At 28.2% G+C, this 23,466-nt stretch overlaps 1 protein-coding gene across 3 annotated transcripts; it reads right to left on the bottom strand.

The window, feature by feature from the left end:
- Positions 1-6,190: 6,190 nt before the first annotated feature.
- Positions 6,191-16,098, bottom strand: LOC113552705 (failed axon connections). Of its 3 annotated transcripts, none has more exons than XM_026955569.1 (7): positions 15,974-16,098; positions 15,164-15,628; positions 8,209-8,411; positions 8,010-8,145; positions 7,796-7,933; positions 7,410-7,709; positions 6,191-7,325 (listed from the first exon to the last, which is right to left on the bottom strand). In XM_026955569.1, exons 2-7 carry the CDS (start codon positions 15,491-15,493, stop codon positions 7,281-7,283), a joined length of 1,152 nt encoding a protein of 383 aa, XP_026811370.1. In that variant the 5' UTR covers positions 15,494-15,628; positions 15,974-16,098; the 3' UTR covers positions 6,191-7,280. The 3 variants fall into 3 exon arrangements, with proteins under 3 accessions (XP_026811370.1, XP_026811361.1, XP_026811378.1); XM_026955560.1 differs by having other exon boundaries at positions 15,943-16,085; XM_026955577.1 differs by having other exon boundaries at positions 7,419-7,709; positions 15,943-16,085.
- Positions 16,099-23,466: the final 7,368 nt, after the last annotated feature.

The following is a 23,466-nucleotide window of genomic DNA, read 5'->3' as shown; positions in this document are numbered from 1 at the left end:
TATTTTGCTAAGTAAAATTGGTTTTTAAAACATAATATAGTTAATAATTAAATTTAATATTATATAATCTAATTTTTAGTTTTAGTTAAAAATTTAGGAACCTTCAAAATAATTGAATATACCTCTTATGTTTGTATAACTTGCATTAAAAAAGAAAAACTGTAGATAATACGACATAATGTAATTCATATAACTTTTTATTTTTTATGTTCCAACAAATTAATCATAACACATCAAGTGCATGTATTCAACATCATTTATGTTAAACAAGTGTACTTAACATGTTAGTGTAATCCATAAATAATTGTAAATGAAATTTGTATTTTTAACCTAATATTATCATACTCTTAACTACATTCGTATATTACTCGCTACAATATTTGCCAATTTTATTGTTTTTAAGCGAATTGTACTTTTATACTGCATATATATATTTATATACAATTAATAATAAATTATATCTAATACCTCATACCTGCATGATTTTACTCTATTTTTGTTCAAATATGAAATACCTATACAGCTATACCATATAATAGTGGGATACTAATAAGACATTCCAAGAAGTGATGATTTTTAATTAAGTCAGTAGAAAGGAATGAGTAAGACACATGGTTATACATAAAATTTCTCATATGACAAGTGAGGAGATTAAGTATAATTATTTATGATTGAAGTTAGTAGTAGAATGAACTAATGAAGAAAGTGATGAAATATACAATACATTGCAATTCAAATGTTTTTGGAGATAATCATGGCTTTCATTATAATCTTAAATGGCACGTTGATATTGATGTTTTTCAATAATTCAGTGACTAAACTCACTTGGTATACGTTGTAATATTTTTCTACTGTGCAATTATCAATTATACATTCATATATATGTGTTATATGTAGGGTATATATGAATACCTATTTCATATTAGCTAAGTACCCACTGTGTAAAAAATAAAATTGAACTATTTGACCAATTCGTTATTATCACTATGATAATAGTATATAAAATACAACAATATTAAACCTATACTACATAATACATTAAGAATGCCAGGTGATTTTTTTATTACTTTTAATTGGTACATATAATGTAGATTTTTCATTTCATTTTTTGAAGAATACATAAAAATGTAAATATCTCATATGAGTAGTTTTTGGGTTATAACTTAAATTTAGGTAAGTGGGGTGGTACAGCTAGTACAGTTATACCTTGAAAAATGTAGGTTGGTTTTCTGTTTACTACTTCATCACCTAATATTACATTGAGTACCTTCTTATCCATATTCTATGTGCTTGTCTAATAGGTTAGTTTAGTCTACCAACTACCATATCTTAGATTTTTGCAAATTCCTATATGTACACACCACATAAAAATCAATGTAATTAATAACCTAAATTTGTCACGTGTAACTAAAAAAGGAGTAAATAGTCTCACACTCCCAACTAAGGGATTAACACACAATAATTTAAATATTTTGCAGTTTTGTTTTATTCTTAAAGGCTTAATAAAATTATATATAAAAAAAAATCATACAAACGAATAATAGTAGTAAAGGTATAAAATAACATAATGACATAAGTAATCATTACAGTTGACAAAAATATATATAAAAAAAATAATAGAACCATAAGAGAAATAACAAGGTTGAAAAATGCATTAAATGATGCATATCTTCAGATGCAAAATATTTCGGATATTTCTTTTCAACAGTCATTAGCTAATTCTGTTATTATAAGTATTATACAGTGTGAACTAGTTAAAGACATTTTTGCTGCAGCCAAAACAAAAAATTCCAAAGGACGCAGGTATTGCGAAAATTGGACGATGTTGTGTCTGTTGTTCCAAATAAGGAAAATAATTGTGTGTCATTTACCAATTTAAAAAATAATATTAATGATATATTTTACCATCAATTGGTTTTAAATAATATAGATCACCAAGTGGATACAAATTTTTGAGAGAACAAAATATAATACCACTTCCATGTGATCATGTGTGAACACTATAAGAAAACACTTATTGGCATTAAAAATTGGTTGAGGCTTCAATATTAATTTTTTCAAATTATTTAAAAAGAAATTTTCTGAGAAAACAGAATACTAAAAAAAGGGTATATTTGTTTTAGATTAATTTTTTAAGACAAAGTATAGCTGTAAATAGTAGAACCCTTGCATGTTCTGGCCTTGAAGCAGTGGCGCAACTTGATAATAAGGGGCCTATGTGAAGATTTCTAGACTGGGGTCCTTACCTAATAATAAAAATGAAAAACAGTCATACCTTATTATAAATTTAAAAAATATATTTTTCTCACATGTCATAGTATTAATAGTATTAATTAATTTAAATTAGTTAAATTTTTTTTTTTTAGGCAAAAATCATTAATGATTTTGTTTGTATCCAATTCATTATTATTTGATAGTAATACAAAAATTCTATAGATAGATAGTTTTTTGACATATTATTGTCAGACACATAGGTAATATTGTCACGAGTGATGACTTACACATTACACAGTACACACACCAACATAATTATTATGTATAATAATAAAAGAAGTTTCAAATTTTCAATTATATAGTATTATAGTGTATATTACTCTAACTCTATACCCGCATTTTGGACCTATACTGTATTACGATACACTTAATTGCTTTCTCACATAGGTAAAGACATAATTATTTATTATATTAAAACAAATATTATAATAAGTATGTGTTTATATTATAGATTAATAAATTATAGTATAAGAATATCGTACATGAGTTTTTAATTTAGGGGCCCTCAAACCGGGGGCCCCTGTGCATGGACGGATAGGCCTACCGGGAAACCAGGCATTTTCTAGTGGGCCCCCCTTCGTATTACGGTAATGAGGTCCTTTTTAGACTTTTTTCATGTGGGGGCCCCTTTTTAAAATTTCCCGGTAGGCCAAAAATGACCTATCCACCCATGCCCCTGTGAGTTGTATACCCTACACTCCCGATAATTGCGCCACTGCCTTGAACATTTTGGAGATGAAATTTAAAAAAAATGGTAAAGACGCTGGTAAAGCCGATCATGAACTTGTGCTGACGTGGCAAAACTTAGTAGAACATTGATACATAAATTTATTTTAAATAGATTCATTCGTTAAAAGCCCACATAAAATGGAATGATTTCCATAATTTATTTTAAAATGAAGCTAATTCACTTTAAAAATATGGTCGATGAAATAAGTCCAGGTGAATAATATGATATAATAATAATATTATTATTCTAAAAAAAAACGATAGATCTAATATTTAAATAACATAACGATTAGAGCCCAGAACTTGATGCATTTGCATCTTTTTTTCTAATGTTCACATATGAGGCTCATCTTTACAGAAATTTGATTCGTGAAGTATATAATTTAATGGTACAATTTTTATTTTGAATTTTTTGCTTTATTAGGGAATTTTATGCTCTACAGTTATTTTTTTAGTATTTTTGTTGCATTTTATTCATTTTTGTACTTTTTTTTGACATAAATTTGCATTTTTCTTGTTGAAAGTTACATTTTATTGTGACACATTCAGTTTCCATCAGTTTGTCGATTATCTTTATCGTTAGTTGTTGCGATTCACGGTTATTTAATAAACTCTAGGCAGATACTGATATATTATTTTAGACTCGGTGCACACGTATGTTAAAATTTAATATTATTACGTTTTATAATAAATTAATTGTATAAAACGTAAATATTTAAAAATATCAGGTCATTTTTTAAGCCATTTATTGATGTTTATAAGTCATTTTAATATTTTTTTGTGTGCATTTTTTAAAGATTTATAGGTCATCAAGTTGCCCCCCCACACCCCTACCTATAAAACATAAGTAGGTACTCACTTTATTATTAATAATTATTATTACTCAAAAAACGCATGATTTTAAACATCAAGATCCCTTAGCCGATGGAAAGGAAAGTATTGCCACCATGGACTCCCCTTGCTATTTATAATAAAAAAATATATACCTTTTTATTTTTACAAGCTTGTAAATGTCGATTCCAATTAATTGGATTTGGACCTCCTCTTCTATCTTTACGACAAAACCCACAAACGAGCGAGTCCATAATAAAGTTGTATAGTTAAAATTAAAAACAATTTTAAAATATGATTATATTTATTTATACCTTGCTTGAAACAATACAAAATATGATCGAAAAATTATTCTTTATTTTGCTACACAAGCACTTAGCACACTAGTTCACTACGCTGCTGTCTTTTGGCATATTAATCAAAAATTTAATAATAGTAATTATTTATATTATTTATATTATATTATATGTGAATTGTGATGGTTGACAGCGTTAGTACGATAATAGTACGTAGACAAATCTACAGCAGTGCCTCTGGCTAGCAAGTTGTGATATTAGGGTTCTAAAATTGTATGAAATTTATTTTTTTGAAATATTTCAGGAAAGGTTAATTTTTGAGAAAAATAAAAAAATATAAAAGATTAAATTTATAAAATATTTATAACTTATAATAGTTATAATTATAACTAGGACTCGGATTTATAAATATTTCTGAAACCAATAATATGTATTTATGCTATTAAAATATAAATAAGTATAAGTGCTCAAAATTCAAAATATGTATTTTACTAATATGATTTATTTATTAATATTTAATTATATAATATATCTATGAGTTTCTAATGAAACAAATTATATTTTAAATAGTAAAATTATTTTAAAAAAGATATTAAAAATTATAAAGTATAAATAAAAAAAAAAAAATATTAATTATTAATTACAATTTATGAATTTATAATAACATGTATTTTTAAATTTTCAAATTCAAAAAAACATAATAATTATCGGCATTTAACTAAGTTCTCCATCTGGTTACAATTGGTGGTGGAGGGAGGCTTAAATCCTGGTAGATATTTAAGTAACCAAATGCACTATTACCTATATTATTTAACCCGGCGGTTTCCAAACAGGGGGGAATTTAGAGTCTGCTCGAGGGGAATATAGTGATGAATTAATGGAATTATGTTTTTATATTCAATAATTTTTTCTTATACTTAATATTATTACTTTGTAGGTTGATTTATAAGAAGTTTTTAAAATGATGAAAATAATAAAAGTAAATAGTTGTATATTGTATAATATAGTTATTTTGTACAATTTATTTGTACTGCTCACAAAAACAAAATTCGCCTAAACCCTAATTTAAGAAGGGGGGAATGAGATTTTAGTAAATTTACAAAGGTAGAATGAAAATGGTAGGGAACTACTGATTTAACCTTTATAAATATAGTTTTGCTATTGCCTATTTGAATTAAAATAAAATACAAATATAAAATTTGTAAATTTATAATACAGTATAATTTATATTAATTTATAAATTATAATCTATAGCCTACATGCTATTATGTATTTAAAAATTGTATGATTATATTATTATGTAGGTAACTTACTAAAAGTAGAATTATTTTTCAAATGTAAAATGTTTTATGAGTCACATTTGGAACAATTTCATGATTGGAATAATTACAAATACTTTTTGTAATATTTTTCAATTTTTGTTACCTTCTTAACATACAACTTGTCGAAAACATTTATGAATGAAGTGCTTATTTTTCCGATATGTTTCGTTATGATTTTAAGAACTTAAAATATATAGAAACAAAGCTTCATACAATATTATAATTTAATGGTATGAAATTAGTGTGACCATTTAGTGTTTACTTCATAAAACTTACCAAAAAAATTTAAAATTATAAAAATTTTTTTAAATATTTCACTCATAACCCTAGATATTATGCTCATAGACAGACGCTGGTCTTGAGGAACTATGTCCTACAATAACCCGATAACAATTTTATTTATATACTAACTACTACATAAATATTGGCTACAATTAAAAGTTAGACAGTTAGTAGCAGTTAAAAGGTAAGCTATATGGGTAGAATAATAATCTGTATACACTTACACTTCATGAAATAAGTTTATTTAAAATACTGATGAACAATATTATTTTCAAATCATAATACTCAAATTTACTCAACATCCACCCATCCATTCAAACAAGGGGGACCTTGGCCCCCTTGACACACAGGTTTGGCATCACTGGACAAATATAATTAATAACCTAAATTTGTCATGTGTAACTAAAAAAGGAGTAGTCTCACACTCCCAACTAAGGGATTAACACACAAGAATTTAAATATTTTGCAGTTTTATTTTATTCTTAAAGGCTTAATAAAATTATATATAAAAAAAAAAAATCATACAAACGAGATTCTTCCCATTACACTTGAATGATAGTAGTAAAAGTATAAAATAAATTATAAAAAAAAATTCAATATTAATAATATATAGTTATTATATATATATGTGTGTGTGTAAATATACACATATATATAATTATAAGTGAGTAGTTTATTTTTAGAACATGAATATGCTATGAGAATTATATATTATTACTAGTTAGGTTAGCGTTTCGATACTTGCCGAAAAGCTAAAAGGGGGAGAGGAAGTATGAAATATGTATTGATTTCAAACATACACAAAAAAGGTGTTAACAGTAGAATTTCGTTCTTGTTCGTTTTTTTTACTTAAATAATAAATTAATTTATACACTTAAAAACATAAAATATATATAATAATATGTATAAAATTATATAAATGGTAGAAAAATTTACATCATACAGAGAGGATATTGTCACCGAAATAGGAAATAATGGATTTTCAACGTTTTCATTAATTAAAAAAATAATAATAAAATGTTATATAATATGTATAGCTAAGCGGAATTTTATCGAGGTCCTATTTGTCTGGTCCCCATTTAAATTAAAGCGTAGGCCCAAACAAACAAACAAGTCTTAACACATAAATAAAATGGATAATTAATTATAATTATTATACTTAAGAGTTATGCGTTAGGTTAATACCTGAGCTTCAGAGTTGTCTCCCAGTAATAAATTGTATTTTTTTTTTTTTTTTTTTTTATAAAGAATTTTTATAGTATTAATAATTAAATGGAGTCAATTTTATGAAACATATTTGCTTGACAACACAAATACAAATAAATTATTGTTGCCGAGCACAAAAAATCAGTTCATAAAAAAAAATTGGATTGTGGGTATTAATTATATGTTTTCATATAACATTTATATAACTTATTAATACATCATGTATGATTTTTTTCATTTTAAGTCAATAGTATAATGATGGGTCGAAAGTGTTGGTGAAATCGCTTAATTTAAAATGATGGTGATGAGTCTGCTTTATTGTAACCAGTGCAAATATCGCTCATTTGTCTTCTGGTTCTTTCTCTCCTTCTTTTTTTCCATCACCCTACAAAACATTTTTAATTAGAAATTATATCTTATAAGTATATTTAAGTATTACAGTTATATCTATAAATGAGTGTAAACTAACTTCACTCACTTTTTCATCAGACGTTTCTTTAGCTTCCTTTTCAGTATTTTTGTTTTCTGCAGCCTTCTTGTCTCCATCTTCTTTAGGCTTTTCTTCAACTGGTGGTGGTTTTGGCAAGTGGCTGTTTAAGTCTAGGTTCTTACACATGTCTTCCCAATCAGGGAAACACCGTTCCTTAATGCGGTTTGTGTGTTCTACTAAATTTCCGAAATTATCCACTAAATAGTCTCGTAATTGACATTCAACATCTTTGTCTAAAAAGAACAATTGTGCCAAGTTTGCAAAAGCCACTACGTCCAGCTGAAATAACATTGAATTTATTGTTATAAAACTGCAATGATAAATAGTTTTGATTTATAAATTATTGTATTGATAAAAAAATTTACAGTTGAAGGTTCATTTCCAAAGAAATACAATTTGTCGCCTAAAACATCAGATAAAACTTTAAGATCATTTTGTCCAAATTCCAAAATCTCTTCAGGCTTATGAACTCCAATTCCTTGAGCTTTAACTTTTTTTAATCCCTGTAACAAGAAAACAATTTTATACAATATTTACATAATATATGTAGATAAATATTTTTCATTATAGTACACTGACCTTTCGACTATAACTGTGCTTGAACAAGAAATTGAGAACTCCATTTGGAACCCATGTACCAAGCGCATGTTGCAAATTCACTTTGTATCCTTTGATAACATTTTCCGGAGTTTTTGTCTTCCACCATGTTATCACCCTAAAACCATTAAATTTTAGTAAATTTCAAATTAAAATTTCTAAAAATGTAATGATAACATACCAAACGAGTTTATTCTCAATCATCGATATCATAGCATGTGATATGTTACGTTGATCTTGGCTCAATGCAGCGTCAATGTCTTTGCCAAATTTCTGACTAAGCTCTTTAATGATTAGAGTACTATCAGCAATTTCTTCACCATTCAATTCAATAAATGGTAATTGTCCTTTTTTGGAACGATGTTTCATTTTGTGGTCGACATTCTAAACACAAAAAAAATTAATTTGATTTTTGATTTTTAATATCAATACATTAATTTTACAACAACACAAATCTGTTACACCAGTAAAATGATAACCTAATATTTATATTTTACAAGAGGAAATAATAATGATATGATAATCATTATGATACAGATGCTCAGTTAAGAAATCTAAGGTATGAGTTTTCTAGGTTTATAAATTAAGGTCAAAAAAGGAACCATCGTTTAATCTCAGTGGACATTGAGGAACAAGTTAAAGAAAGATATGGTACAAACATATGCAAAATACATAAAACTGATATTAAAAATCGACATCACAAAGGTATAAACAAACACCAACGGTTGTGGTAGTATTGAAAGTGACACATTAAGTAGCAATATTATGAATTCAAAATAACAATTATTATTCGATTTGCTTTCGCCAGCAGTTTTTTATTTTATTTTATTATTAAAAATTATGAATGTCATTCATAAATAATAAAATCATTTTAAATTACAGTAATATATAAGTTTATTTGGGGAGAAGAAGTATTAATTCAATAACCTGGCAACGTTATAAAAACGGTACTGGTTTTCGTATAGTGTGTAGTTATTTTGGCTTTATTCTTTCTATTAATGACTCAGTTTGAAGTTTAATTTAAAAAAAAAACTGTATGAAGAATCTAACGGTGGCTGTGGTGACGATGGAGACATAATTTTGAGAATAAAGCACACCCTGTTGCATAAGTGAGTCGGCGTGCGACGCCCAAGTACTATGGTCGGCGATGGATGTATACGAGAAAATCCCTTACATACCACCATTGCGGGGTTTATTGAACTCCCGAGCCGAGAAATACCACAGGCGGTCGTCATGGCAACAACGGCTAATGGTGTGGGGGTGAGGCCGAGGAGTTTATGGTTCAGACGGCGACAACTGTGTTATTGATCTCTTCACCATTAGCGCACATACACTACCCTCTCGCGCAGAAAAAACTCGACTAGAAACACATTTTTAAAATAATAAAAATAAACCCAATGCAAAATAGTTAACTCTATATTTTCACTGTTTCGATATTTTGATTGTGTTGAAAAACTGCATACACACACCTAACCTCGTTTCTACGCTAGATTACCACGGTTTGATGACTTAGTGTGGTGGGAGGGCTCCCACAACCAGGCACTACTAAGTGCTTAACTATAATAGTGTAGTAAGTTAGATAAAAAATCGCCTGTTTCATCTATCCTACCCCGTGCGACATCCTTTGCAACCTCATTACTAATTATTTTATCGACACAACCTGAATGTTAATATCATATAATGTAATACCGAATATTTTAGTTAAGCATGTGTACACTACTGCAGTGGTAATCTATTTTCATAGAGCCAAAAATCGTCAAACTCGCCTCAAATATCACGTAGCTTTAACGACTAACTTCTGACTGTTTCCAATGATCAGTTAAGTATTCGATTAAACGATAATCGGTTATCGGATCAAAATTATTAAAAATTTACACGCGCACGTGGTGTGTCATAATTTTATTGTGGTATACTATTTTGTATGGCGGCAAATGTTTATTAATATATTAATAAATATATTTAATATAAAGGTCAAAGTTTCGTGTCTCACGATCAGTAAAAAAGTCAATAGAATGGAATGCACGCTGCATTCCACGCGCCACGCGTATTCATCATATTATTATATTATACTATTATAGTCGCCCGTATAAAGTCCTTCTCTGTCATCATATTATTGGTTGTATTACACATCAGACCATCTGTATTGTGCTTCCGTCGATCGAGATCTATACAAGACGACACTGTAATTAATAATATAAACGTGTTCACTTCCCAGATGTAATGAACAATATTAAATACAAATTAACTCGAATCGACATACCAGATAAATACGTCGTGGGACTAGTTATTTGAATTGTAATCAGTAATCATTATTCGATAAATTCACAACGGTTCGATATCATCCAGCAAGAAATTTAATTTTCTTATTTCTTTCTTTATCTTGAATCGCGGACACTCGCCGACGAACCACCAAATTCTCGTTTAACAAAAGCCAGAAACTCGACAACGATGATCTGAGTTTTTATAATAGCGTGGAATGTCGTTATAAAAGAGAGCAATGCTAACAACAAGATATATTTGTTTAATTGATCAAAACGATAGAACGTTAAACTAGGGTGGCAAAAAAAGAGGTCCAGTGGACACGATAACGAAGCAAAGATTATTGTCGGTGGGCCTTCTTTCAATCAATCCTTTCACACATACAACAAACGACCATAATGTTATATCAAAATCGCGTACATGATATTATAATCGTTATAATAGACAAACAGCAGCAAAGAATACTATTAACTTTTGTCGGTAGCGACGAAAGTGTCACCGGCTCAACGCCTTAATAAGGATGTACGCAAAGTGAACTGGATTGATATACTTGACGTATGCACGCACGATTCTTATTGTATATAAAAGTGAGCATGATGATAATTACATATAACGAAAAACAACCATGAAATTGTCATTTAAAAAATACTAACTTTCAAAGACTGATATATCGATTAAATATTCATACTTGGGACTCGCAAAGCATAAAATATTAATTATTATAATAATGACATTATTAAAATTACCTGCATATCTACAAAATACAATTTGAGCATAAAAAAACAGATATAATGCGAGATGACAAATTAAACAAATCGCATTTTGAATAAGATGAAAGAAGATTAATTTTTACCTCTCATAACTAAGATTTGAATAACATATATAATATTATATAGCCATAAAGGTACATTATACACCTATGTGTATACATAGTATTATATTTCGAAGGAACACGCACGCACAATGCAATACGAATATTTAAACATTTTATTATCAACTAATATAACTAAAAGGTATGCGGCGGTGGTGGCACGGAAATAGGAGTCTCGTACACCGCGAGTCCGTGCCAGTTTCCACCGTTGCCAACAGGTTTCGCGCTATCCGGACGAACGAAGCGGAGGAATGCGAATATATACGATTCGCAGCCACCTTAATAAAAATTAAAAACCAGACATTCAGAATTGCATGCATAATCGTTTTTATTAATAATATTAAGTAATAACGACACAGTACAGCAGTAACCAGTTATTATAGTAAGATGTTTCAATAACGCGCAAAATATTCACGAATCGCTGCATTATATCCGGTCACAAGATAATATGAGTAATAATAAAATTATTATGCATACAATGCACTATTGTGATGCAACGAGTGCTGTAGCACACTTCCACATATTATGATACGCGCAAGGAATAATATCCACAGGGAGAGGAGGAGGATATCATTATTACGATGCGTGTTTGGATATTACAGCTATATAATTATAAAAATAATAAATGATTTTGTTGCGGATACAATATTTTATCGAATGAAAATAGCGTCCAAACGCAGAAGAGTGAAAAAAAAATAAGACACCTACTTAGTACTTTACGCGTACAGGATGTTTTCTAGATATACTGTGATATATATCATATATAACATACGTATTTGTATTACATTTTATATGAGTTCACGATATTTGAAAAACAAAAAAAAAGTACGATAATATAATATTTTTCTTTTTGTATACAGATATACCAATATCCGTTGAAATTGAAAAGGTGTGGTACATATGATTAAGAATATATAATATAATATCGTATGGTAGTTGTTTACAGCGATAAGGAATGCGGTACACAAATTTTATATATTTAATATAATAAATAGAATAATATTTGTATATTAAATAATATGCTTATGGGACATTTTATTTAAACAATAATAATTAGACGACTACAACGTCAGAACCGAGAAAAATAAATTATCATCGAACACAAATGGAACATTTCACAGTTAATTATTGCGATGACGACGACGTTTATCGGTCGCAACAGATTTTTTAGTATCAATAAAATTTTATTTCCCGTTCCTTCTACATAGACGGGGATTCTCCAAGGAAAATGAGTATTGTAGTAACATGCCGTAGTGATTTCACCGGATTTCTACTTGTTAAAACGTTTCCACTACTTACAGTGAAAGCGTGCGATACATTAAAAATATAAATTTATAAATACTTATTTAATTTTTTTTAAATAAGAAAACCCACGATGTCAGTTTTCATAATAAATTATATATTTTCCGACATTGCCAATATTGGAAGTTTGTATAACGCACAAAACATAAACATTACAGAAATCCTATATTGATAATTATTATTTTATCGTGTTATTACCAACTGAACAACTGTAATTTGGACAAGAAAATTATTTATAATACGTTTTAATTACTTAGTAAGCCACCCGTATTTATTCCCAGCCGTTACAAGTTTTATCACAATCCAATACCGAACAATTATAACAAACAGCGGTTTTTATTGGGCGTTAGGAATTTCAACAATCGTAAAAGATATAAAATCATATAGAAGTAGTGAAAAAGTTCCCAGCAACGTCCTCCTTAACGTAAATACTAAATAACGCTAATAATAAATCTTAGACAACATTATTATGATCGTCTGGTGAATGCCTATGGGCTCGATAATACGTATAAAATATAAACGAATAAAAATAGTATATAATAAATATATCGTAATGGTGATCATAGACCGAATAGTAGTCACTAGTTGATTTACGATATACTTAAAATTGTACGTTTATTATTATCAAGTAGGGAGTACCGTATCGAAAGGTCAAAAATGAATTGATAATTTTTTTTCTTGTCAATGAATTTTAAATAACTAATCTAACTATCTACATGATTACACAGCATCAATAACAGGTTAATATATCTCTATTAAATTGTTATTGTTACGCACAATTTTCAATTCAAGACCTCAAACAAAATTTCCATTTCCAACAATATTAAAAAACAAAGAATTAAGAAACAGATCATACATCATGCGCATATGACAAATTACTTCAACTTGGACAAAAACACGTGCAACCATGTGCACATGTGGAGAATTGTAGTTCCCATGCATTTTTGTATAAAGATGAAGTTTTACGATCTACGAGCACAAATGTCTCACGTAAATTAAAATAATATATTGTGTTATTATATGAATTAAAATTCAATAGGAACCAGGAAGTTTTCTAATTAAAAATAATAAAATACGTTGGTACTTATAGCCTAAAATAATTTTTAACGATCTCAATAATCTTTAGTGGGCAGTATTAAATACATTTGAAATATAAATTAATAGAAAAATATTCACTAGTTTTCATAAAATATTATATAGTATAAAAGGATACACCATTAAAAGCAAATTATAGTCAATTTAAAATAACCACAAACATTTTACGGGAATGTGTGATTAAAATATAAATAATTCATTTTTAATTATTTTAAATTAATTAATAAATTAATAGAAATTTATAGATAAAACATAATAAATTCATCAAATTCTGAAATCGTTACTAAAACTTTAAATAATATATTTTTGAAAAGTTAAAATCTTAGAAGTGATCAAACAGTTATCAACTAGTTATGAAATAAAATATAATATATATAATATATACAATAACTTATTAACGATTATAAAGGGGGCGGCATACTACAATTTAGATAGAAGTGATTTTTTTTTGTTTAATGCAAACATTTGGTTTTAGTTGACTGTTAATGAAAATGTTATAATCAATAATAAGATATGTATGTTATGTATACCCATTAACTATTAATAATTAAAAACTTGGTTTATCTCTTTATAAAATCAATTTGTTCTATCTTACTTTTCAACTAGATTATTAGATTTGTGTAACGTATCAAATAATACAATATGGCTATTCCACTTGTATCATTATTTTTCTATTATCTAAGGTGATAGTTCAATTTCCTACCAATTATACATGTTTGCTTTTTATCTAGTTCATGTTTAATTAGTTCTACCAAAAAATTAAATAGTTTACATAAAAATGTATACAATACATTGAATATTGTTTAATCATTATTCTTGATGAAAACTTGACAGTTTTTTTTTTATAGATCTCTCTAAAAATTAAAAAAAATGAATGCAAAAATATAATAAATAAATGAATCTATCATAAATAAATGAAAAATATACCTAAAAAAACTATTTACTAAGAGAAAAAATCAATTATCATTAGTATTTGCTTTTATACAGAGGATATAATTGATCTTAGATTATTTAATATTGTACAATAAATAACTATAAAACGTATATTATATTATTTATCTATCTAATCATATAACATATTTACTTCTAATAATAAAAATATTCAATACATTATTTGAACTTTATCCTTTTTTAATGTTGACACAGTACCTATCAGTGTCATTATTTTAATAGCATACAATGCATATATAAAACATTCATCAAATGATTTTTTTATAAAAATGATATACCTATTATTACAACTTCCGAGGCAATAAATTTAGTATAACTATTTTGTAATAATGGGTACAATTAACTCTCTCCAGATAGAAATTTGACAAAATATATGTTAGTAAATTTTTAGATACCAAGTGTACGTGCATTCAAATCATTAAATATAAAATTAAATTTAGGTTTAGGTTGATTTAATAAAAAACTATCAAATTGTTCAACAACCTGCAACTTTTAGGTCAAAATATTATTATGAACTAACTATACTTAGTTATCTCTGAAGGTGCTTGGTGTTAGTGGGTGGTACCAAAAAAAGTGAGTAGTAAGTACTAAGTACCAAGTATACAATATACATAGTGAAGATTATTTTAATAGGTATCATGACATAATGGGTACTTGCCTCGTATTTGAGTCCAGCCAGCCTAAGCCATGTCTCCACCTTCAAGCAGTACGGTGACATGGATGGAATAACAGGAGTGCGCGAGAACTGGTACAGGTATACAACGTCCTTATCGAAGTTCTGTTTTTTCACAGAGAACTTTGGTTGCGGCGGTTCGACCGGGGCAGCAGGGGCTGCAACTTTGTCATCCTTTTCTGCTACCGCTGGTTTCTTGTCGTTATTCTCTGTCTGTTTGTTGTTGGTTTCGGTTACGGCGTCCGCGCCGTCCTTCACCGGTTCCTTAACGTCTTGCGGGACGTTCTTGGTCTCTTCCGTAGTCGCCGTAGTCATTTTTATGGTTCTTGTGTAGTGTAGTGCGATAGTAGTCGACTGATTTGCACGGCGCTACGTTCTGCTACGGGGGTTGGTGGGCAGTGTACACGCGCTGCTATCTAAGCGGTGCGCAGCGGCAACGGCAGTTTAACTCTACACAAAAAAAACAAATGATAATTAAAATATTAAATATTTTATTATTTCGTTCAAAGGCGTTTCTACACACACAGTCTCACTCCTCTCTCTCTTTCTCACACAAACACACACACGCACACACACACACACACACGCACAACTCACACGCGAGTTCTAAAAGACGCGCGTATCAAGAGAAGACCCGCACAAAAATATAGTGCATAAATGAAGAAAATATTATACGTTATTAAAACGCGCGTCTCTTATTACTCGGAGTGCTGTCTGTAAACAGATGTTGGGTAGTTAAAATATATAAAAAAAAAAATACGAACGAAATACAACAGAGATCGAGTAAACACGTACCGGCAGGAAAAGGACGCGACTTCGAATGCACGAATGACAAGCGGCGGCAGTGGCTGGAGCACGGGTCGGTGCAGCCGGGTATCGCGTTGGTCAAGAGTGACGCTAACCCGGCACGCACGCGCATCGCGAACCACTTTTGACTAACGTGCGACCGCCGCACCGCGCCGCCACGCCCTTTCCATCGACGCCGTTGCCGCTGCCGCCGCTGGCACCACCACCGGTACGAGTCTGCCACCGTACAGTGTTGTTCCATCGCAGGGATATTATATTATTATTATTATTATTTCATCGCTTAAAAAATGTTACCATTTTACCAAATCTTACAGCGTTTTACACGATAATACAATATTTTCCTTTATTTGCGCGTCAAAATTGTCTTGGACGAAGGACGTGGTATTTATCCAGCAACAACTAAAATAATATTATAACTTATAAGTTATAATGCGATTGCTACAATACGATTTGACGACGCATGTGTTTTCTCACGGCTTTTTAGACGCGCCCTCGTCCCTTTCACAGATGATATTTTATTAATAATAAAAACACAGTGCGACAGATAGTCGCCGCCACGCCAAACGCCAACAAAGAAATTAAATGAAAAAAAATAACAAAAATAGAAACCACCTTTGACACTTGTTGACCTGGGTTGGCGACTGTCTATCCGAACGCACGCCCGAAAAATGTCATATCAATAGTTATATAACGTATATAACTTCTGTATCAAATGTTAATGTTTGAATAACGAAGGTATTAACCCTCTACTACCCATAACCCAATCCCTTAGTATTATACACACCAATGCACCAGCGAATGTTAAGGCGCGGTCATTTTGTATTACCGGACAACTACTGAACTACCTAAAAGGTAATTAGGTAATAACTAAAAGTATGATGTCGATGTTTTCGGGTGTATCGTGTGTAATATTTATATCCTACGTACATTAAAATAGTTTACATTACCCATGTTTTATCAACTCGAGTTTCGAATGACATTGACCGTTAAAATTAATCATTGATTTTCAAACTGCACTTCACCCGCTATTATATGACCTCTTGATAGCTTGATGTGTATGAGCTAGGTATCGATAATTATTTATGCTTTCATACATCAGGATTTTCGTTAACAACATTGCAAAACGTAACAATTCCTGTAAACTTTGAGTATTTGAATTTTGAGTAATATACCTACTTATTTTATTCTTACAATAATAATAAAACATAGGAGGAGATTGCTGCACAGTTACAGTTAATTGTAATATGTCTGATAAAATACACAGGGGTTCTGGACTCAGCTTTTAGGACCAGGCGGACCAGCATTTAGGATGACGTATTACCCAAGCTAAACCACCTTCACAACATCACAACATTCAAATCTCCATACTATACACATGCGCTTCCATGCGCTCTTACACGCTATTCATTCTGTTATACTAAGTTTTAAATATTAGTATATTATATAAACATATTTTTACTTCTGTAATTTTATTTTAGATACATTTTATCCCTTAATTCCTATATAAAAATATTTATTCGCGTTAATATGCTAAATCTATTGTAAATTGCCTAAATATCCATAGATATAGGCATGGCTAGGAATGTTTTATTTGTATTAAATAAAAAAAAAACCCATGCAAAGGTGTATCCATGAATTTTTCAAGAGGGTGGGGGAGTCCAAATTTTTTTAACTTGTACAAAGGGGTTATGTAAATTGAGTCCGCTATAATTTGTATTTATTTTGAAAACGATAAGTTGGGTCCCGGCTACAAACCATTGGCGCGACTAGGTATAAAATATTAAGAGGACGCCACACCCGCATGTGTTGTCTTTGTCTTACTAACATATATGATAACAAATTTTCGTTCAGCATAATACATTGTGATATTAGCTTAAATATTAGAGTAAATTTACCTATTATCAAATTTAAAGGTAAGAATATTATCTAGACAATGACATATGCTTTTAATGTTATTATTACTTTAAAGAAAGTTACAGCTATGTAAAATATCACAACTTTAAAATATTCATAACTCACTTTAAAATGATAATATCAATAAAATCATATATCATTGTCTAGATAATATTCTTACCTTAAAATTTGATAATAGGTAAATTTACTTTAATATTAAAGCTAACATCACAAAATGTGTTCTATTGAACGAAAATTTGTTATGATGTACGTTAGTAAGACAGAGACAACACATGCGTGTATGGCGTTCTCTTAAAAACTTAAAACTTAGCTAACTTACAATATTTTGTATTTATACAATTTACATTTGAATAATTCTGTTCTGTGGACGAACTATTACAAGTATAGTCTAAGATACATATTAAATTACGAAGTACAATATAAAAAAAGAAAATTACGCTGAGTAAAGAAAACACTTGATGGGAACAATTGACGAAATATACTACTAATAATAATATAATAACCCGATTATAATTTGTTAAATGTTTATCATTTAAGTTTTTACCTAAAACATGATATTTATGCGTACTAATATATTTTTCCAAGACTCAATTTTTAATTATTTATACCATATACTCGTATTACTTATTTAGAACATGATATTATAAAAACTACATATTATATTTTTTTTCTGGGACCCAATTTACCAATCTTGGTAAAAAGTATTATACAATCAGTGGTTTGCATCTTAAGAATTTTAAATTCTGTCAATCAATAGGAATGGTCCATACCTTTCCCCTCCTCCCCCTTATATATTATATAGTAAGTGCGAGAACACTCATTTGGATAATAAAGCATCTAGCAGAGAAACTGTGACTGAATAGAATAATTTACTCTCGATTCTCAAATGCTTTTACAGTTTTACGTACCTATCATATTAATATATTATCTATTCAGTATTCTTCTGCGTATACCGTACAGCAGTTTTTTTTACGTGAATTACTGCATATTATTATTATTATTATTATTATTATTAATTATTGCTTATTTTATTTTAATAATGTTATCCACGAAGATTTTTTTAAATCAAAATGAATTCGTTATTATATATTTAGTACAAAACATACAAATTTTAAAATTCAAACAATTTGTTTATGCGTTGAGTGCTTTCAGTGGGTGTTCAGCCTTTGATAATATTTATTAAATTACGTAGAATATTATTGTACTTTTAGTTGCGTGTATGACAGTTATACTGCTAAACATTTATCATTAGATAGCTAATACTTACCCTTATTTACATATAATATACTTTTCATATACACATAAATGTATAATGTAATACTTGAGGAGATTATAACACATATTATAGTAATAGCATTGATTTAATCAACGGTAATATAACGGTAATATACTTTAAAATGTTTTTAATTATGAATTATAATACATTATAATGTCATATCTATATTGGTTTAATAAACCATTACATATTAATTAATTTATTACTTCTTCATTAAACTAACAGTTTCTGAGGTTTTACATCACAGTCCAAATAGTCCAGTACTCATATAATGCCAATAATTTAAATTTTAAATCAATTTTATTATTTGTTCAAGAAAAGTGTTTGGTTTACATTTTAATCATTATTTAAAGAACAATAATGTTTAATAATAATATTAAAGAAATTTTATTTAGTTAGTACTAATTATTAATAAAAAATTTATATTTCGGGATAAAAAAAAGAGATGATTCATTGTATAATTAAAGTATAAATATAGTACTATGATGTTTAAATATATAAAGCCGTAACTGGCGGGAGGGTCCAGGGGCCCGGACCCCTCCCCTCCCCCGAAATTTTTAAAAGTAGAAATATTTTAGTAATGAATATAGTTTATTGACTATACATTTTCAACGTTTATAAATAAAAAAAAATTTGGACCCCCCACCCAAATTTTTTTTCAGTTACGGCCTTATTGTATATATAGTATTTAGTATAAATACACTTTAATAATAAATATTTCTTTATCTGTACACAAACTGAATTACTAAGGTTAATATTGAATATAAAATGTATTTTTAGAAACAATTTTATAAGTAAATACGAAGAAGAAAAAACATTTACATAAAATAAATAGTTTTAGCACCGAAAATAGTAGGAATCATTAAACAATTTTGTTTTATTTATATTTATATATGATAAAGAATTTTTATTATCCTACTTCCGCTAACATAAATTTAATTATTTCAATTTTATATTAAAAACTGCAGTACAGTAGTATATAATAATCGATAATTAAAATGATATTAATGTGGGTCTATAAAAATAAAAATGACTGTTTATTTTAATTTTTTTATATAGATACCTATATATCTATAGATATCTATAAATATTTTTGCACCTTATTATTTATATTACGCAAAATAATATAAAATTAAAATTAATCACTAACTTTTGGGATAGTGTTGATGTGTTGTTTGACATAAATTGCCAGTAGTTGTTAAAAAAGTTACATTTTCCTTAAAAGATAAGTACTCGTAAAATAAATGAATATTTCCTGTCTAATATCGTAATTATTACATTGAATACAATAAACGACTATCACATAGATATTTCTTACAAATTACTGACTTCTTACAACAAAGTACCTATTGTTTATATATTTTTAAATTAACATTATAGGAATTATTTTTGAAACTAAGTAATTAATTAAAATACATTTTATTCAAATTTAATTATAAAATATTTAATTTGTGCTTTAAAAAAATGCAAAGAAAATGTGTACAATAACAATCTATAATAAGTAATAATATCTAATTTATACACCTATATGGCTATATATGTATAGTAGACTTTGAACTTTACTCCTTGTCTAATGAAATAGCCGGCTATAAGTAGCATTTTTTTTAGTAATTAGCTTCCGTCATACTGAATAAATTTATTTAAAAAAAATTATGCAATTTCAAGTTTTAATTGTTTGGATATTTATTTTATACCGACTAAACAAAGATAATAATGTTTTTCATATTTTTATAGTTGGTCTTCGTATATTCCATGTTTTATCCATTATAACGTTGGTGGATGTACGTCGTTTGTTTTTATTATCGTTTTTAGAAGATTAGACTTGTTTTTTTTCATAATATAATATTTAATAATCAATATCAATTATATTTATCTAAATAAATATATATAATAAACAACAAATACCTAGTATTCTTCTTTTCGGAATGTTAATTTTATCACTTATCAACTTATTTATTTTAGTGTTTACTGAATCGCTTATTAATAATCTTAAATCTATAGCAATATAATACCAGAACCTCTAAACATGTTATATACAATATTATGTGAGAATAATATTGTACTATGACTGAGAAAATTTTATATTAATATTATTAATACTTTTGTAAATTTACTATATATATATATATTATATTTTGGTTAATTATTTCATTTATTCAGTTCACATACTTACTTGCATGTTAATAAGTAAATACTTATTTATATAATATTAAAATTATTTCAATTAATTTAAAAGCTTGAAAGAGAAAAAATAATTATAAAAGTATTGTATGGTATGTAGTGCCAATGTTTGTCTGGCCCGCACCTGACTAGCCGACAATCAGGGGCCTTTGGATATTTTTCGATATTGGCCCATAATCTGACAGCCAAATGGGAAGATATAAATTTAAATTACTTATGAGTCATAACTGGGGTTCCAATCTAATCAATTTGTAAACATTGATCAGTGTAATTGAAGTCTGGTTTATTGTATCTAACACATTATAATATTTATAGCATTAAAATAGGCGTTCTTATATTATCATAATGTCATGTACCTATTAAGTTAAGTTTAAACGAGTATTTTCAATTTTTTAAAACTAAAACTTAAAATTAAAAAACAAACTTAGATCTTCGAAAAGCCAATAATATCTGGCCATTTAACTCAACATTAGGTATTTAATTTACAAAGAGAAATTATTGATATGATGTAAGAGTGTTTTTTGTTTTTTTGTTGTCGTTTTGTCATTATGTTTAAATTAAGACTAAAATAGGTGTCCGCTATTCGGAGATTTCCCATTGAAAAATAGTGTATCCCTGTTTCCAAAATTGTCCGCTATTGAGAGGAGTTCGTTACGAGTGGTTTCACTGTAATTATATTGTAAAATATTTAAAAGACAGTTGAGTCTTTTTAGTTTGTAGGAGTACCTATTGAGACGCATTGAAAATTTCTGGCTCAATAATAAGCCATAAACCGACACTAATGCCATTGATTAAATATATTACACACAAATATATATATATTGTATATTTAATAAATGCTAATGAGTATTATGGTTTTGTACTTTTGCTCATACATAAATAGTAGAAATATTGTGTTGGAATACTTGGAATTAATTGCGTGTAGTCTGAATACTTCCACGTTATTTCAGGTGTTTCTTAAGGTAGTCACTTATTGTCACCATTTTAATTTGCGTTTTTTTTTATGGTCTTCCGGAGATCGGAAGATATTGTTAGTTCCTTAATTTTTAAGTTTTCTTTTACGTAAGTAAAAATAAATTTAAATACATTTTTAATCATTCTTATGTACATAACCATAAAAAAAAATATATATTTTGAAAATATTTATGGTTGTAGTGACTAGTGACCCCACCCCTGTATACATGATTGTGTGATTATTGCTGTATTATTGTATAATATTTTAAAATGTACGTTATTAGTTATTATTAATAGCTTTTTACACTTGTCGAGTGTACTTAGCCGAATAATTATTATTTGTAGTAATTATATGTGGAGAACAAAGGATTAAATTTAGAACTTTGATTCAGATTAAACTGTTAAAGATGTCGTGTTTGGAGTTTGTGTAGTTGTGTTGTGTTTTGACACCCCGTTACTACGACGATACCGATGTGTCATTGTGTTGTCACTCTTAGTCCATAGACACCACACATGCAATGCCACCGCGGTGTTGTTACCCGGCCTGGTGTAGTTCATAAGCTTTGTAATATATTTACTATTTACAAGTTATAACACAACATTTTTCGATTGAAAATTATTCTGATTTTAACCTTACGCACGATCACCTATGTAATGTACTTAATATTAGTACCTAACTGTTGGTATAAGGTGCGAGTGACCTTACCCAATACGCGTTTTAAATCCACCTCTTGGTATTTAAACTAATTCATTGTAAAAAAAATTTTCTTATACATTCGATGTGTTTAATAATAAAATAAAATTGTATAAAACATTTAACCTAACCTAATATAATAATATTTACTTAATATACCTATATTGGCTATACTCTGTAGTATACTCATATATCATTATTTTAATATATATATATATATATATATATATATATATATGTTCAATTTTGTATTGTGGTTATAACCTATACCAATAGACAATAACTAATAAGGCAATCAATTAGTTATTCTAATTTTCGCAAAAACAATCGCAATAACGTACCTACGACAATATAAAATTCTTATTTTTGTACTAAGAATTAAGATAATTAATGATGTATACGGTCATACTTCTCTTATAGATTAACCATGTAACATAATAATATAATATAAATTTAGTATTT

Source organism: Rhopalosiphum maidis, chromosome 4 (assembly GCF_003676215.2).
Source record: "Rhopalosiphum maidis isolate BTI-1 chromosome 4, ASM367621v3, whole genome shotgun sequence".
Taxonomy (NCBI): domain Eukaryota; kingdom Metazoa; phylum Arthropoda; class Insecta; order Hemiptera; family Aphididae; genus Rhopalosiphum; species Rhopalosiphum maidis.
Note: the sequence above shows the minus strand (reverse complement) of the source record. Positions and strands in the feature narration are given on the sequence as shown.